Source organism: Carcharhinus amblyrhynchos, chromosome 2 (genome assembly GCF_965287045.1).
Source record: "Carcharhinus amblyrhynchos chromosome 2, sCarAmb.v2.hapA, whole genome shotgun sequence".
Lineage (NCBI taxonomy): Eukaryota > Metazoa > Chordata > Chondrichthyes > Carcharhiniformes > Carcharhinidae > Carcharhinus > Carcharhinus amblyrhynchos.
In genome coordinates, this window is record NC_137325.1 from 130,595,186 (window position 1) to 130,613,736 (window position 18,551).

The following is an 18,551-nucleotide window of genomic DNA, read 5'->3' on the forward strand; positions in this document are numbered from 1 at the left end:
ACAGTGGCAGGGACCGGGGTTCAATTCGTGGCTTGGGTCACTGTGTGGAATTTGTACATTCTCCTTGTGCCTGCATGGGTTTCCTCCAAGTACCCATTGAAGTCCATTCAAAAGTCTGACAGCAGCAGGGAAGAAGCTGTTCTTGAGTCGGTTGGTACGCGATCTCAGACAGTTGTATCTTTTTTCCAAAGGAAGAAGGTGGAAGAGAGAATGTCCAGGGTGTGTGGTGTCCTTAATAATGCTTTGCTGAGGCAACGGGAAGTGTAGACTGTCAATGGATGGGAGGCTGGTTTGCATGATGGTTTGGGCTACATTCACGACCTTTTGTAGATCCTTGCGGCCTTGGGCAGAGCAGGAGCCATACCAAGCTGTGATACAACCAGAAATAATGCTTTTTATGGTGCATCCGTAAAAGTTGGCCGAGACTTTCCAGTTCCTCAGGTTGGTGGATCTTCTGACTCTGCCAATGTGATGGAGATTTCAATGGCCTGCTGGACCTGCCTTGTGGGTAGGCAGGAGGGATGGGGGCTGTAAAATTCCAGTCCAATTCCCTTTTCACTCTACCTCTCCAGTGGGGCCTGTTACTAATGTGCTTGTCAGTCAGTTCACAACGATATTCCCCTTCCCTGCAGAATTCTTTATTTTATGAATTTTACATTCATCTCAGTGAACCCACATGAACGCAATGTTTGTATTCTTCCACCAGAATCACTTCCATAGGGTTTTTAAAGTCTTGTGCAACCTTTACCGACCCATACCACCGATTAACTGCCATTTCCTCCTCTTGGGTAAATTTCACAAAGGTTTTGTGATATTCTGTTTTTCTGTTCAAATTTCTATATGTCGGCTTCTAATACTAACTCAGGCATTGAGAGTCGCAGTCTTTACTCTATCATCACCACCTTATTTCTGAAAGAGCTGGATACACTTCCCTTGAAAACACTCCGCAGACGCAAAGCCCAGTTGTCTTCAGAAAATTTCAGTTTTTGGGTAACTTCCTAAATAAAACAAAACATGTTTCATGCTTTCCTCATTAAATTCAGGTACCAACCAAATATTCTTTGCCATATGGGATGTACAAGGTTTTGGGCCTGTGCCATTTTCACCTCTCCCTTCCACTGCACAAACTTTGCGTATTTAATTTTCCAATTCTAACCCAGGTATTTGCGTTTCACGTTCAAATGTAAGTTTTAACTTTTCTCAATCTAATTTTCAGACCCTAACTCTTTCCTCCCTTTCTTTTGATTTATAACTTAATTCCCACTTTCTCTAACTCAAATTTTGCAAATTGAGCCAATCATAAAATCCCTACAGTGCAGAAGGAGGTGATTCGGCCCCTCGAGTCTGCACCAACCACAACCCCACCCAGACCATATCCCCATAACATCATGTATTTACCCTGCTAATTCTCCTGACACTAAGGGGCAGTTTAGCATGGCCAATCCACTAACCCGTACATTTTTGGACTGTGGAGGGAAACTGGAGTACCTGGAGGAAGCCCACACTGACACAGGGAGAACGTGCAGACTCCATACAGACAGTGACCCAAGGCTGGAGTTGAACCCAGGCCCAGGCACTGTGAGGCAGCAGTACTAACCACTGTACCGCCATGGTGCCCAATCCTTCAACAATCTCTGCTTTCCTAGATCCTGCTTTCAAGTCAATCCCCATTCCTCTGCCAGAGCTTTCAAATTAGCTTTTATTAACTGTTGCAATGCACCAAGAGATAGATTCATTCTCTCCTGAAAGGTCTAAGCATTAGATAGCCATGATGATTTCCACTGAATACAGCAAATATAAATGTGAAATTTTGTTGGTTTAAATACCCGAAAATTCTAGTGTACCTGTTTTCCTGTTTCAGAGTTCGGAGATCCCGGACAATTTGTTATGATCCCTCAAAGTCCAAGACAATTCCCTTTACTAAAAAAGCAATCCCTACAAAGCCAACGGAAAGAAAACTGGTTGCCAAGATTTTACTTTCTAAACTTTTAGAAAGGGTGGCAAGGTGGCATAGTGGTTAGTACTGCTCCCTCACAGTGCCAGGGACCTGGGTTCAATTCCCGGCTTGAGTCACTGTGTGGAGTTTGTACATTCTCATTGTGTCTGCATGGGTTTCCTCCAAGTATCCAGTTTCTTCCCCCAGTCCAAAAATGAGCAAGTTGGGTGAATTGACCATGCTAAATTCTCCCTCAGTGTACCTGTACAGACGCCAGAGTGTGGTGACTAGGGGATTTTCACAGTAACTTAGTTGCAGTGTTAATGTAAACCTACTTATGACGAATAAATAAACTTTACTTTTTTATTGTAGCAAACTAGGACAGCATGGTGGCACAGTGGTTCACACTGCTGCCTCACAGCATCAGGGACCCAGGTTCAATTCGGACCTCGGGTAAATGTCTGTGTGGAATTTGCATATTCTCCCCATGTCTACATGGGTTTTTTCCGAGTGCGCCTTTGATTTAGGGCAACATTGTAGCACAATGGTTAGCATTGCTGCCTCACAGCACCAGGGACCCAGGTTAAATTCGGACCTTGGGTAAGTGTCTGTGTGGAGTTTGCATATTCTCTCTGTGTCTGCGTGGGTTTCCTCCAGGTGCTTCGGTTTCCTCCTACAGTCCAAGGATCTGAGGGTTAGGTTGATTGGCCATGGTAAATTGACCCAAGTGTCAGGGGGTTTAGCAGGATAAATGTCTGGGGCAATAGGAATAGGGCCTGGGTGGGATTGTGGTCAGTACAGACTCAATGGGCTGAATGGCCTCCTTCTGTTCTGTAGGGATTCTATGAAACTAGCTAAATTCAACATATTCAAACATTAATTAATAAGCAAAGGATATTTTAAACAAAAAGGTAAACTTCACCTGAGATATTATAACAGCGATACACTTCACATAGTTACAAACATTCACAGTAGTTCCTGCACAAATGTGGGACTATGTGGAACCATGTGTAATCTCACAGTCATTCCAACTCATCTTCCATAATGTAGAACCTCTCACTTTCCACTCAATCGTTTTAGGCCATGCATAACATGCATCAGCAGCTGTGTTCCATCCGACATCCCCAGACAGAGTTGGTGCCAACAAAGCCCACATCTCGCTCTGGCCATATCAGTCTGGATGGTACAGAATCCCAGACTCTCCCTCCTCCGACTGCTTTAAACAGCCTGGTGCCATCTGACAGTTGAGTCCCGTCATCTGCACGCCATTTGTTCCGAACACACTTCGCGCTGGTGTGTTTTCCCGCTAGCTTTGTGCGAATCTGGTGTGGTGGGGGGACGTTGTTGAAGGTTGGGCCACATCTGTATCCCATTGACGGGCTGCAAATTAATTTTATGCTGGCCTCTAGGGAATTTTTTGACTTGCTATGGTGGGCACCAGTGAAAGATCGTGCTGTAAATTCATGTCGGTGTGAAACTGATTTCTGAGCCTTCCACACCCTCCCCCCCTCCCCCATGCCCACTATTGAACCTGCCAGGGGTTTAGGAGAATCCCCCCCCCCACTGTGCTTCATTTTCTTGGTGCCTCAAGAGTAAATTATCGCCTATCATTTGGCAACTCTGCAGCAAATGGGTCCAGTATAAGAAGCTTTGATTTGCACTGTGAAATAAACGGCGCTGATTATGACATTATTGCATTGCCCAGAGGGTTGGCTGCCATCATTTTATTTAATATTTTGGAGTGTCTAATACACTCCCGACGCTGGACTGCTAAGTTGATGTGCTGATGGGTTTTAGCAAGATGAAACTCCACTGAAAATTAGTTGAACTATTCCAGACCTTCTGCTTAAGTGAGATTGAAGGCTTCGGGCTATGTCAGTTTGCTGATTATCCAGTAGGTCCACCATACCACAGAAGCAAGGGATGTGCATCTCCAACCAATACTCTCTGCCCCCACCCCCTCCCCGTGCTCAGCAGCAGGTAGGCACTTGTCTGAACATGAGACATAATCCCCTTTCCCAAATTGGTCTTTCACACTTTCAAACGACTGGCTGCAAAACAGCAGAGGCCTGAACGTGGACTGTCTGCCTCTTGCCTTCTTCACCCTCCCAAATTTGAATGGGTATGTTATCCAAAGTGGGAAAGGCATTGGAGTAGGGAAAAGGAAGGAAGGGGAAAAATAACATTAACGCCTTCAGACAAAATTGTCCCTTAGTGCCTCATGATGTATAGGTTCGGGGGATTAGGAGGGTAAATAAATGGGGTTACAGGGATAGGGCCTGGGTGGGATGCTCCGTTGGAGAGTTGGTGCAAACTTGGTGGGCCTTCTGCACTGTAGGGATTCTATGATTCTATAATTTGAAATAGGGAGAGTTTTCTGGCCGTTCACACCAGTGGGGTTTTCTGGTCCCGCTGCAATGAATGGAGATATAGCTGAGCGCCAAATTAGCCATCCTCGCTGGTATCTGCTGAGTGGGAGCCTGAATCCCCATGTTCCATATTAGTGACAGGAGACGGTCCAACAGCACAACCAGTGGACCCGTCCAGTCAGAAAATTCCAGCTAATGTGTTTGAAACAAGCAAAATAGTCTGGATGCTGCAAACCTGAAATAAAAATAACAAATAATGGAAACATTCAACAGATCATGATCACTGGGTGTGTCAGCGTTGAAATAATTATTGAAGTCTAATCACTGGAGGGCATACAGGATACTAGATGTAATATTTTTATTCAACTTTATAAGTTTCCTTTATTAATTGTAGCCTCTGGAAATAAAGAAAAACTTGTTATTAGGTTTTATTTAAGAATGCTGGGATAACCCAGCCTCTCCTTCCGTTTTATCAAGAAATGACACCTGTGGAGAGGGCAACAGAGGTAATGGGCTACAAATTAGGGTGGCACAGTGGCACAGTGGTTAACACTGCTGCCTCACAGCGCCAGGGACCCGGGTTCAATTCCAGCTTCAGATGGCTATGTGGAGTTTGCACTTCTTCCCCGTATCTCTGTGGGTGTCCTCTGGGCCCTCCAGAGGAAAAATGTGCGGGTTAGGTGGATTGGCCATACTAAATTGTCCCTTTGTGTTTCAAGATATGTAGGTTAAGGGGATTAACGGGGTAAATATGTAGGGTTATGGACATAGAGCCTGGGTGGGATGCTCTGTCGGAGCATTGTAGGGGTTCTGTGATTCTATGAAAATTGTGCCATAGCCTGACCTTGAGCAATGCCACTGAGGCTTACATCTGTTCCCTGCAGTCACAAATGGCCAGGGCTGCTTTCTCTGCATCTGGCACAGCATTGCTCTGGCATTTACTGGGGGACCTCAATAGACACCAACCTAACATCACACAACTGAACTAGCCGACATGCCAGGATCCCAAATTTGCTTATCAAATGTGCAGGCAACCTCTGAATTGTTCGCTTTGCAAACAGCAAACATGAGGCTGCAGGGTGGGCCCTGTACTCAGGTTATTTAAATAATCGGGGTACCCAGTTTGCAGGCAACCTCCTGTTTTTGAAAACTTTTTCCATTGCGAAGTACTCTGGAGAGTTTGTGCGAATTTCTGGATTTGCCAGAGGTCATCACTCATGGAGTGGAGGGCCAGAGGAGCAGATGCAGTGCCCCTTTATGGGGAAATTATCTGTACCTCGCCCTCTGCTGAGTGGGAGCCTGAATCCACATGTTCCGTATCAGTGACAGGAGACTGTCCAACAGCACAACCAGTGGACCCAGCCAGTCAGAACTCTCCTGTGTGCTTTCCCCGCCAAGGTCCTAATGGTGAGTCTCCTGCAGCTGTACTGAACTGCCACACCATCTTCTGGAACCATCCTTTACCCCTGGCCTGGCTGCCCACCCAGTCAGCACTGGATGCTGATCCCAACTCAAAACTGGCCTCCAAAGTACCTGCAACATGATTATGGGAGTTCCTGGCTGCAAGTGTCAGAACAAGAGATGGGGAGGTTTCATTACTATTGTTGACCTCTCTGCTCCTCTCCTGGGGCTCCTGTAGTTGGAACTCAGAAGAGGAAAGTTGGTGAGAGGGGATTGGAATGAGAAGCAAGAGGTGCACGGTGACATAACAACAGCTTACATTTCAGTGGCAACTTTAATATAACAAACCAAAGGTGCTGCTTCACAGGAATATTATAAAACAAACTATAATACTGAGCCACATGAGGAGATATTAGATCATATGACTTATGGTTATAAAGCAGGTTTTACCTAGTGTCTTAAAGGAAGAACACGAGATAGAGAGGTGGAGCCTAAGAAACTGAAGGTATGGCCACCAATGTCTGGGATGCTAATGTATAGGCCAGAATTAAATGAGTTACTGAAAGGCCTAGATAAGGTGGACATGGAGAGGACGTTTCCAATTGTGGGAGAGACTAGAACATGAGGGCATGACCTCAGAGTGAAGGGACGCTCCTTTAAAACTGAGATGAGGAGGAATTTCCTCAGCCAGAGGAAGGTGAATCTGTGGAACTTTAAGATAAAGATAGATATGTTCTTGATCAGTAAGGGAATCAAGAGTTACAGGGAGAAGGCAGAAGAATAGGGATGTGAGTCATATCAGCCATGAAAGAATGAGACTCATTGAGCCGAATGCCTGATTCAGCTTCTATATGTTATGATCTGTGGTTTTGTGCAAACAGCCCGAGGCTGGTTGTTGGGCTGGAGGAGATTACAGGGACTGGGCGGGTAGAGGGCATGGTGAGATTTAAAAACAAGGATGACATTTTTAAAATCCAGGTGGTTACTTGCCAAGGAGCCAATATAGGTCAGCAAGCACAATCTGAGAGGTGAGGAAAGCTCGGTGTGGGTTATGGCACAGTCAGTAAAGCTTTGGGTGACCACAAGTTTATGGAGGGGAGTGTACCAAGTCTAGAGATGACAAAGGTACAGAGGAAGGTTTCAGCAACAAATGAGCTGAGAGAGGGGAGAAACCGTAGATGAAAATAGGTGGCCTTCATGATGGCACAAATATGTGATCCTAAGTTCATCTAGAGGTTGACAATGCAGTACTGCCTCACAATACCAGGAACCCGGGTTGAATTCCCACCTTGGGTGACTGTGTGGAATTTGCATGTTCTCCCTGTGTCTGCATGGGTTTCCTCCGGGTGTTCCAGTTACCCCCCCACACTGCAAAGATATGCAGGTATGGTGAATTGGCCATGCTAAATTGCCCCTTAGTGTCAGGAAGATTAGCAGGGTAACCACGTGGGATTATGGGGATTGTTGTCAGTAGAGACTTGATGGGCCAAATGGCCTCCAGGCACGCACTGCAGGGATTCTATGAGTTTATGATTCTGTTCTCTAATGCAAATAGACTGGCTTCACTCTGACAGCAGCTTACTCATCCTGCCACATAACAGGATAAGTGTGAGTTGGAGATCAAGAAAGGGCATAAGACTGAAACATGCCATCATCCTCAATCTTCTTACTTATGCCAGATGCTACAGGCCTGTCACAGCCAACACCATGATGACGAGAGCCATTTCCACCCTAGGGATCAGGAGATGTAGGGTCTACATGTTCCCTCACTAAGTTGTGGGCTGCTCCTGTCCACTGTGTGCCATCTTGTTCTGCAAAAGAGAAAGCAGAGTATCAAAATGTGGCTGGAAATTTCCCGTCCCACCTGCTACGGGAGTTGTAACGGGCGGGACGGAAAATTTGGCAGACCAGTTAAAATCCCCACCCTATGTTTCACAGTGTACTTGGGTGATGTAGGTGCCATGGCTGAATAGCTGGAGGTACGTGGAAGTGACGAGAGATGGGATGAGGCTGGCCGCATTGGTGGTGAATCACAATCCCCATGCGCAATATAGGGGCTACCCAATGTGTAGCCCAGTGTCTCAGTTCAGTGATCTGGGGTGAGAGGTTACTAATCTAAAGTGTCAACCCTGCTCCTGTCTTCAGAGGCTGCATGACCCAGCCGAGTACTTTGCAACTGTGTTCATTTTATATTATGTAATGATAACCAGCCAGGAACTGAATAAAGTTGGTTTGATTTTCCAGGCATGCAAGTATTTGGTGAGTATATTAAAGCATGGTGTTCTGGACATGAGCTGTGGGGAGGGGAGAGAAAGCTGCAGACTGATGGCCAACGTCTCACATCCCCTTTCGCACATAAAACCCAATCAAGCCTATCTTGAAAGCACAGACAGAATTCCACGCCACCATCCCCCCACCCCACCCCCATCCCTACCACTTCCACAGTGGCTGTTGTTAAAAACCTTGGATTGCTTCCAACTTGTTCTTTTTTCTCTCCTCCCTCTAATCCAGGAGCTTTGTCGCCAGCGTATGGCTGTCAAGACATCTGAGCGCCCGGAACCCGCTCACGCCTCCCGCGTCAGCAGCATCTCCTCGCAGTTCAGCGACGGCCCACAGCCCAGCCCATCCACACGGAGCAGCACATCTTCCTGGTGTGAGGAGCCGGTCCAGTCCAACATGGACATCTCTACGGGACACATGATACTGGTAATCACTCACCCAGTAACTGTTCTTATGTCTTTTCTCACAGCCCTTATGAGGAGTGGGGGTGGGGGGAAATGGAGAAAATTAGTTACTTCCTTTCTTGAAAACAGTGCATAAGAAGTCAGTTGTCCACGTGTTGAAGCACATACACCGGTACAAAACGATTATGAAGGTCTAGAGGACAGTGAACCGAAATTCAAAGTTCATCTCTCCTCCATAACTCAGTGTAGCAGGGTACAATATATAGTTTCAGTTGTACTCAGAGCATCTGCTGAAAAACAAAATCCATAACTCACTTCAAATAGCAAATCACCGGTAAAGATTTGTTTTGTTGTCAGTCAGCAAATGACACTAATCATTCTATTGGCAAAGACTTTATTTTTAACATAGACATCTTCTACATAGTGGTGATGTGTCATTGGCATAGATTGATTTGATTTGATTTATTATTGTTACATGTACTGGGATGTAGTGAAAAGTATTGTTTCTCGTGTGCACGATACAGACAAAGCATACTGTTCATAGAGTACATAGGGGAGAAGGATAGGATAATGTCATTGAATCCTAAAATACAGGAGGAGGCTATTCAGCCCACCTTGTCTGTGCTGGATCTTTGAGAGTTTTTCAATTTTCTCCCCTTTTGAAAATTATAATTGAATCTGCCTCATCCATCCTTTGAGTTGATGCATTCTAAATCATACACTGCATTTTGTTTTAAAATCTTCATCTCATATCTGGCTCTATTGTCAATCACCTTCTATCAGTGTTCTCTGATTTAAAAGAAGGACAAGGGTGGCAGATACATGGGAACACCCCCACCAAGGAGCTCACCCCCACCAAGCCACACACCATCCTGACTTGGAAACATATTGCCATTTCTTCACTGTCGCCCAATCAAAATCCTGGAATCCCTCCTCCCTAACAGCACTGTGGGTGTACCTACCTCACATGGATGCAGCAGTTTCAAGAATGCAGTTCACCACCACCTTCTCAAGGACAATTAGGGATGGGCAATAAATTTCGGCGTAGCCAGCGGCAGTAACATCCTGGCCGTAATTTTCCAACCATTTACGCCAGTGGGATTTTCCCATCTCGCTGCAGTGAACTGAGATTTGGCTTTGTCGCCATATTCTCCGTCTTCGCTGCAGCGGGAGCATGGCATGAAACGGGTGGTAAGATCACGTTCCCTTTGAAATAATGTTTAAAAATTACCTTGAGACGATAGAAACTGTTTCTCTCATCGCTCTATCGAAACACGGCACATCAATTCAGCTTGTAATAATCAGTCGTCAACATTACAAAGAAGACGAACATGTCATAAATTTTAAGAAATATATTTTCTTACCTAATATGCAACATCCTAAAAATTATTAGTTCAAGGGATCAAGTAAGTTATAGAACAAAACATGGAAATGAAAACACAGACAAACAAAGGACAATTAAATGTTTGCCATAATTATATACATAGAATTTCCACACATATTTAAAAGATTTCAGACTTCCAAACAATGGATGAATTCGTTCAGTACAGAGTGACATTCTCTTCTATATAGGTTTTAATAACTGAGAACTAAGTGACATTCTTCTGTACATAGATTTAAAGACACTGAACTCTGGCTGACAGTCTTCTGTGTATAAGTTTAAAACAGATTGAACTCAGTGTGACACTATTCTATATATTGATTTAAACACACAGAGCGCTGAGTGGCATTCTCCTTTGTATCGACTGTAATACACTAAGTGACATTGTTCTGCGTACAGATTTAAAACCATTGAGTTTGGGTCACATTTTTTGTGTATAGATGTGAACACACTGAGCTCTGACTAACATTCTCCTGTCTATAGATGTAAACAACACTTTGAGATTTGAATGACCTCCTTTGAGACACCAGCTTTAAAGGTATTGATTTGCAAGTGACATTTTCATGTACAGATTTGAATACAAATATTTTTGAATCGCAGAATCGTTACAGAGCACAGAATAGAATCATAGAATCCCGACAGTGCAAAAGAAGGTGATGCAGCCCATCAAGTCTGTGCCAACCACAATCCTATCCAGGACTCAGGCCCTATTCCCACTAACTAGCACCCCTGAAACTAAGAGGCAAATTAGCATGGCTAGTTCACCAAATCTGCATACCTTTGGTTTGTGGGAGGAAACTGGAGCATCCAGAGGAAACCCACGCAGGCATGGGGAGAATGTGCAAACTCCACACATACAGTCACCCAAGGCTGGAATTGAAGCCAGAGTCCCAGAGTCCTCTATCATTGGAGAATGCAGAGAAAGGGGTTTGGGAACTACAAGGGATGTCAGACAGCAGTGTCCTCTGATTATAGGGAGGGGCCTCATGCAACGTCTATCCCTCAATTGTGAGTGATGGGATTGGTAAAATATCACAGAATCCCTTACAACGGCGGAGACCATGTCGCATCAACAGGCTGTCAAGGAAAGGCAGGGACAGCCTTCAGACTCCTAGGGAATATATTCAGAAGGTTGTAGATGCCAGATGGTGGACTATTGCAAGTATTGCAGAAGACCACAATGGAGGCAAAGATATAGGGACAGTCAAAACATGTGCTATTTCATCAAAAGGCCAAGACTAGTACCGGACTGCACCTTGCAGGTAGGCCCACAATCGGGAACAGGGGCAGTGAAATTAAATCACATCTCCATGATAATGATTTCCCCCCATAATGGTGGAGTTGTTAGTAAATAGCCACCCATTAAAAATGGAGGTGGATATAGGGGCTGTGGTCTCCGTTATCAGGGAGCAGACTTATAATCGTCTCTATGCTGTTATTCAGCTCTTGGTGGCCACCAACATGGGGGAGCCATTGCATATAAAGGGCACCACGGCGACCCCAGTAACTCACAGGTAGCAGTCAGCTCAACTTCTACTCATCTTGTACAGGATAAGAAGCTAGCCTTAAGTGGAGAGATTGGTTCCAACACATCAGACTGAACTGGCTGGCGATCTTCGAGCTGGGCGTGGAGGGGAATGTACAATGTCATCAATAAATACACCAAAGTTTTCCAAGAAGTGCTTGGAAAAATAAGGGGAGCCAAATCTAAGATCTACATCGACCCCGATGCTATCCCTAGAGTGGGACTAGTTCCATACTCCCTGTTGGAAAGAGCAGAGCTAGAACTGGAACACCTGGAAAAGCTGGGCATAATAAGACCCATACAAATTGCAAAATGGGCCGCATCTGTTGTTCCTGTTCTTAAGTCGGATAAATCGGTCCAATTTTGTGGAGACTAAAAGGTGGGGGGCAAACATTTCATGAGCCATGCATATCTCCAACTTGAATTGGACAAGCCTTCCCGAAATAAACTGTAACAATGAATACACACAAAGGCCTGTACCATATACTCACCTGCCCTTTGCAGTCTCGTCTGCGTGTACCATTTTTCAATGGAGCTTGGAGAATGTACTCCAAAGATTACCTCAGGTAGCGATGTACCTGGGCGATGTCTTCCTCACAGGAACTTTGGAATGCAAACAACTAGCCAACCTGGAAGAGGACTAATGGCGAACGTCAGAGGTCAGCGTACGTCTGAAACAGGAAACATGTGTCTTGCAAGCAGGTGCCCAGACCTATTTGGGCAAATGGATAGATGGCAAGGGCCTTCATTCAGTGGAGGAGAAGGTGAAGGCTGTTAAGGAAGCGCCGCCTCCAAGGAACTCCACGGAATCAAAATCCTATTACGGGAAAATTATTCCTAATTCAACTTCTCTTCTGGTCCCTTTGCATACCCTACTTCAGAAATATCAAAGGTGGTCTTGGGAAGTTGCCGCAGCTAGAGGCTTTCAAGTGTTAAACTTTTGTTCTCATATCAATATAAAGTCCCTTTATATTGATATGTGATGCCTGCCCTTACGGGGTTGGGGCAGTACTGACAAATCACTGGAGAAATGGGACAGAGAGGACTATTCCATACACACATAGGACACTTTCAGACATTCAGCAGAGGTATTCCCAGATCAAGGAAGAGGGGTTGGCAGTTGTCTAGGGCATTAAAAGATTCCATCAAAAGTTTACAGTAGACACTTCATCATAGTGACTGACCATAAACCATTGCTGGGATTTTTTAAAGAAGACAAGACAACACCCCCCACTGCTTCCACCTGGATACATAGAAATCATAGAACAGAAATCATAGAATCACAGTACAGAACGAGGCCTTTCGGCCCATCGAGTCTGCACGGACCACAATCCCACCCAGGCCCTACCCCCAATCCAATCATATTTTATCTACTAATCCTCTCTAATCTATGGATCTACAGTCAATTTAGCATGGCCAATCAACCTAACCCGCAACTGTGGGAGGAAACCAGAGCACCTGGAGGAAACCCACACAGACATGAGGACAATGTGCAAACTCCACACAGACAGTGACCCAAGCCGGGAATCGAGCCCAGGTCCCTGGAGCTGTGAAGCAGCAGTGCTAACCACTGTGCTATCATGCCGCCCCAAAATACAACCATGAGTTTGTTACTGGTGGCTTATGAATACCTCCTAGAGCACCGCCCCCAGGACCCGGATAGCTAATGATGATGCATTGAGTTGTCTGCACGGCCTGTAAACCCAGCTTCACCACCAGCTGTGGAAGAGATTGTGATGACCCTCAGTTCTTTGGCCGGTGCTTTGGACATGGTAGGTTCTTTACCCAGAGGGTGGTGAGGGATTGGAATGCCCTGCCTGCTGCAGTTGTGGATGCGCCTAGTTTGGGGGCGTTTAAGAGATCCGTGGATAGGTTTATGGATGGAAAGGGTTTGGTTTAGGTTAGAGGGTCATTGCTTTTTAACTGGTCGGCGCAACATCGTGGGCCGAAGGGCCTGTTCTGCGCTGTAATGTTCTATGTTCTATGTTCTAAGGTATTACTAGCCCCGTTGACAATACCACTAGGCGTCTGCCTCCCCAAATTCTATATATTGGGAGAATGTTACTCAGAGTTCAGTGTTTAAATCTATATAATGGTGATGGTGTTTCCAGGTATCTGCTGCTCTTGTCCTTCTAGATGGAGCAGTCGTGGGTTTGTAAGGTGCTACCTAAGGAATCTTGGTGAGTTCCTGCAGTGCATCTTGAAGATGGTACGCACTACTGCCACTGAGCATTGGTGGTGGAGAGAATGAATGTTTGTTGATGGAGTACCAATCAAGAGGACTGCTTTGTCCTGAATGGTGTCAAGCTTCATCCATGCAAGTGGGGAGTATTCCATCACAATCCTGACTTGTGCCAGTAAAGATGGCAGATGGTGGACAGGCTTTAGGATGTCAGTTAAATCACCATAGGATTCCTCGCATCTGACCTACTCTTGTAGCCACTGTGTTTATGTGGCGAGTCCAGATGAGTTTCTGGTCAATGGTAACCCCCAGTGGGTGTTCGGCAATGGTAATGCCATTGAATGCAAAGGAGGGATGGTTAGATTCTCTCTTGTTGGAAATGGTCATTCCTTGGCACTTGTGTTATTTGCCACTTTTCAGCCCTAGTCTGGATATTGTCCAAGTCTTGTTGCATTTGGACATGGACAGCTTCAGTATCTGAGGAGTTGCAAATGGTGCTGAACATTACGCAGCCATCAGCGAACATCCCCACCTCTGACCTTATGACGTTGAGAGAGTCATTGGTGAAGCAGCTGAAGACGGTTGGGCCGAGGACACTACCCTGAGGGACTCCTTCAATCATGTCCTGGAGCTGAGATGATTGACCTCCACAGCCGCAACTATCTTCCTATGTGCTTGTTATGATTCCAACCAGTACAGAGTTTTTCCCTTCATTCTAATTGACTCCAGTTTTGCTGGGGCTTCTTGATGTAAAATGTTGCTTTGCTGTCAAGGGCAGTAACTCTCATCTCTGGACTTCAGGCCTTTTATACATTTTTGTAACTCTTTTGAACCAAGGCTGTAATTAGGTCAGGATATGAGAGACTCTGGTGGAACCTGAACTGACTGTCAACGAGTATGTTATTGCTAAGTAAGTGCCACTTGTTTAAATCTATTGACAGGAAATGTCATGCAGACTTCAGTGTGATAAATCTCTCTCCAGGAGAATGTCACTCTGAAAGCAGACCTTTTAAATTCATAAACAGGAGTATGTTACAAAGAACAAAGAAAATTACAGCTCAGGAACAGACCCTTTGGCCCTCCAAGCTTGCACTAACCATGCTGCCCAACTTAACTAAAACCCCCTACCCTTCCGGGGACCATATCACTCCATTCCCATCCTCTTCGTGTACTTGTCAGGACGCCCCTTAAAAGTCACTACAGTATCCGCTTCCGCTATCTCCCCCGGCAACGAGTTCCAGGCACCCACCATTCTCTGTGTAAAAAATTTGCCTCGTACATCTCCTTTAAACCTTGCCCCTCACACCTTAAACCTGTGCCCACTAGTAATTGATTCTTCCTCCCTGGGAAAAAGCTTCTGACTGTCCACTCTCTCCATGCCTCTCATAACCTTGTAGACTTCTATCAGGTTGCTCCTCAACCTCCGTCATTCCAGTGAGAACAAATCAAGTTTCTCCAACCTCTCCTCATAGCTAATGCTGTCCATACCAAGCAACATCCTGGTAATAGGAGGCAGAGAGTGGGGGTCAACGGGTGCTATTCGGATTGGCGGATGGTGACTAGTGGAGTGCCCCAGGGGTCGGTGCTGGGGCCTCAGCTTTTTACCATTTATATAGATGATCTGGAGGAGGGAACCGAGTGTAGGGTGTCGAAATTTGCGGATGACACCAAGATTGGGGGAACGGCAAATTGTGCGGAGGGTGTGGAGAGTCTGCAGAAGGATCTAGATAGGCTGGGCGAATGGGCCAGGAAATGGCAAATGGAATTTAATGTTGGCAAGTGTGAGGTGGTCCACTTTGGTAGGAAGAATGGTAGGAAGGACTATTACTTACGTGGCGAAAAACTGCAGCAGGCGACGGTGCAGAGGGACCTCGGGGTCCTTGTGCATGAGTCGCAAAAACCCAGCTTGCAGGTGCAGCAGGTGGTCAGGAAGACGAATGGGATGCTGGCCTTCATAGCGAAGGGGATTGAATATAAAAGTAGGGAGGTCTTGCTGCAGCTGTATAGGGCATTGGTGAGGCCGCAGCTGGAGTACTGTGTGCAGTTCTGGGCGCCGCACCTGCGCAAAGATATTTTGGCCTTGGAGGGAGTGCAGAGGAGGTTTACTAGGCTGATACCGGAGTTGAGGGGGTTGAGCTATGAGGAGAGGCTGAATAAACTAGGCTTGTACTTGTTGGAGTTTAGAAGAATGAGGGGAGATCTCATTGAGACGTATAAGATGATGAATGGGATGGATAGGATAGAGGTGGAGAGACTCTTCTCGTTCAAAAAAGACAGTAGGACTAGGGGGCACAGCCTCAAGATAAAGGGGGGGCGTTTTAGAACGGAGTTGAGGAGGAACTTCTTCACTCAAAGGGTGGTGAATCTCTGGAATTCTCTGCCCGTTGAAGTGGTGGAGGCTGCCTCGCTAAATATTTTCAAGAAGCGGGTTGATGGGTTTTTGATAAGAGAGGGGATTAAGGGTTATGGGGAGAGGGCGGGAATGTGGAACTGAGCCACGACAGATCAGCCATGATCTTATTGAATGGCGGGGCAGGCTCGAAGGGCCAGATGGCCTACTCCTGCTCCTATTTCTTATGTTCTTATGTTCTTATATCTTTTCTGTACCCTCTCCAAAGCCTCCACATCCTTCTGGTAGTGAAGCGACCAGAATTGAACACTGTATTCCAAGTGCGGCCTAACTAAGTTCTATAAAGCTGCAACATGACTTGCCAATTTTTAAACTCAGTGTCCCTGCCAATGAAGGCAAGCATGCCGTATGCCTTCTTGACTACTTTCTCCACCTGCGTTGCCACTTTTAGTGATTTGTGTATCTGTACACCCAGATCCCTCTTCCTATCAATATTCTTAAGGGTTCTGCCATTCACTGTATATTTCCGATCTGTATTAGACCTTCCAAAATGCATTACCTCACATTTGTCCGGAATAAACTCCATCTGCCATCTCTCTGCCCAAGTCTTCAACCGATCTATATCCTGCCGTATCCTCTGATGGTCCTCATCGCTATCGGCAAGTACACCAACCTTTGTGTTGTTCGCAAACTTACTAATCAAATAAGTTACATGTTCCTCCAATTCATTTACATATATTACAAACAGCAAAGGTTGCAGCACCGATCCCTGAGGAACGCCACTTGTCACAGCCCTCCATTCAGAAATGCACCCTTTCACTACTATCCTCTGTCTTCTTTGACCTAGCCAGTATTGTATCCACCTTGACAAATCACCTCCGATCTCTATGCAACTTCACCTTCTGCACCAGTCTGCCATGAGGGACATTGTCAAAGGCCTTAATGAAGTCCATGCAGATAACATCCTCTGTCTTACCCTCATCAATCATCTTCATCACTTCCTTGAAAAACTCGATCAAGTTCGTGAGACATGACCTCCCCTTCACAAAACCATGTTGCCTCTCACTAAACGTCCACTTATTTCCAAGTGGGAATAAATCCTATCTCGAAGAATCCTCTCTAATTTCCCTTCCATTGTTGTAAGTCTCACCGGCCTGTAATTACCTGAATTATTCTTGCTAGCCTTCTTAAACAAAGGAACAACATTGGCTATTCTCCAATCCTCTGGGACCTCCCCTGTAGCCGGTGAGGATGCAAAGATTTCTCTCAAGGCCCCAGCAATTTCCTCCCTTGCCTCTCTCTGGGGTATTCTGGGGTATATCCCATCAGGGTCTGGGTACGTGTCTATCTTAATGTTTCTCAAGAACTACAATATCTCCTCCTTTTTGATCTCAACATGACTCAAACTATCTACACATCCTTTCCCAGACTCTTCATCCACCACGTCCTTCTCTTTGGTGAATACTGATACAAAGTACTTATTTAATATCTGGCCTATTTCCTCTGCCTCCACACATAGATTCCCTCCCTTGTCCTTGAGTGGGCCAATCCTCTCCCTGGCTACTCTCTTGCTCTTTATATATGTATAAAAAGCCTTGGGATTTTCCTTAATTCTGCAGGCCAATGCTTTTTCGTGACCCCCTTTTAGCCCTCCTTGCTCCTCACTTAAGTTTCTTTCTGCTTTCCTTGAATTCCATACTTGCTTTATGTGTTCCCAGCCTTCTAGCTTTGACTAATGTTTCCTTTTTCTCTTCGACTAGGCTCACAATATCTCTCGTTATCCCAACTTCCCAAAACTTTCCATACTTATCCTTCATCCTTACACGGGCTCCATGTATTTAATCCTATATATAGCAGAAAATCACTCATATATTCCTGTGTTTAAATTGTTCTTTTTATTCATACAAGGAGTGTGGGTGTAGCTGAGTTAGGGCTGCATTTATTGCCTTGATGAGCTGCCTTCTTGAACACTGCAGTCACTGTGATGTGTATAGACCCACAGTGCTTTTAGAGAGGGAGTTCCAGGTTTTTGATCCAGCAACAGCGAAGGAACCTCAATACATTTCCAAGTCAGAGTTACGAATGCCTTGGAGGAGAACTTGCAAGTAGTGGAGTTCCCTTGTGTCTGCTGTCCTAGTCCTTCGAGATGGTAGCAGTTTCATTCATCAGGCAAGTGTAGAGTATTCCATTACACTCCACGTGTCTTGAAGTTGTACAAGACATTGGTAAGGCCATACTTGGAATACTGTGTGTAATTCTGGTCACACTATTATAGAAAGAAAGATTTACTAGGATGCTACCAGGACTTGAAGGATTGAGTTATAAGGAGAGGCTGAATAGACTGGGACTTTTCTCTCTGGAGCGTAGGAGGCTGAGGGGTGACCTTTTGAGGTTTGTAAAATAATGAGGGGCATAGACTAGATAGATAGTCAATATCTTTTCCCAAAGGTAGAGGAGTCCAAAATTAGAGGGCATAGGTTTAAGGTGAGAAAAAGTGTCCAGAGGGGCAATTATTTCACACAGAGGGTGGTGAATGTCTGGAATAAGCTGCCAGAGGTAGTAGTAGAAGCGGGTACAATTTTATCTTTTAAAAAACATTTAGGTAGTTACATGGGTAAGATGGGTATAGAGGGATATGGGCCAAATGCGGGCAATTGGGATTAGTTTAGGGGTTTCAAAAAAAAAAGAGCAGCATGGACAAGATGGGCCGAAGGGCCTGTTTC

The 18,551-nt window shown here is 45.4% G+C and overlaps 1 protein-coding gene across 1 annotated transcript in view; it reads left to right on the plus strand.

The window, feature by feature from the left end:
• Positions 1–18,551, plus strand: part of ptprn2 (protein tyrosine phosphatase receptor type N2) — an 891,364-nt gene that overhangs the window by 777,778 nt on the left and 95,035 nt on the right. The window contains exon 14 of the mRNA XM_080212823.1: positions 8,218–8,412. Within this exon, the coding sequence (XP_080068949.1) occupies positions 8,218–8,412 (195 nt within the window). The remainder of the gene's footprint in view (positions 1–8,217; positions 8,413–18,551) is intronic.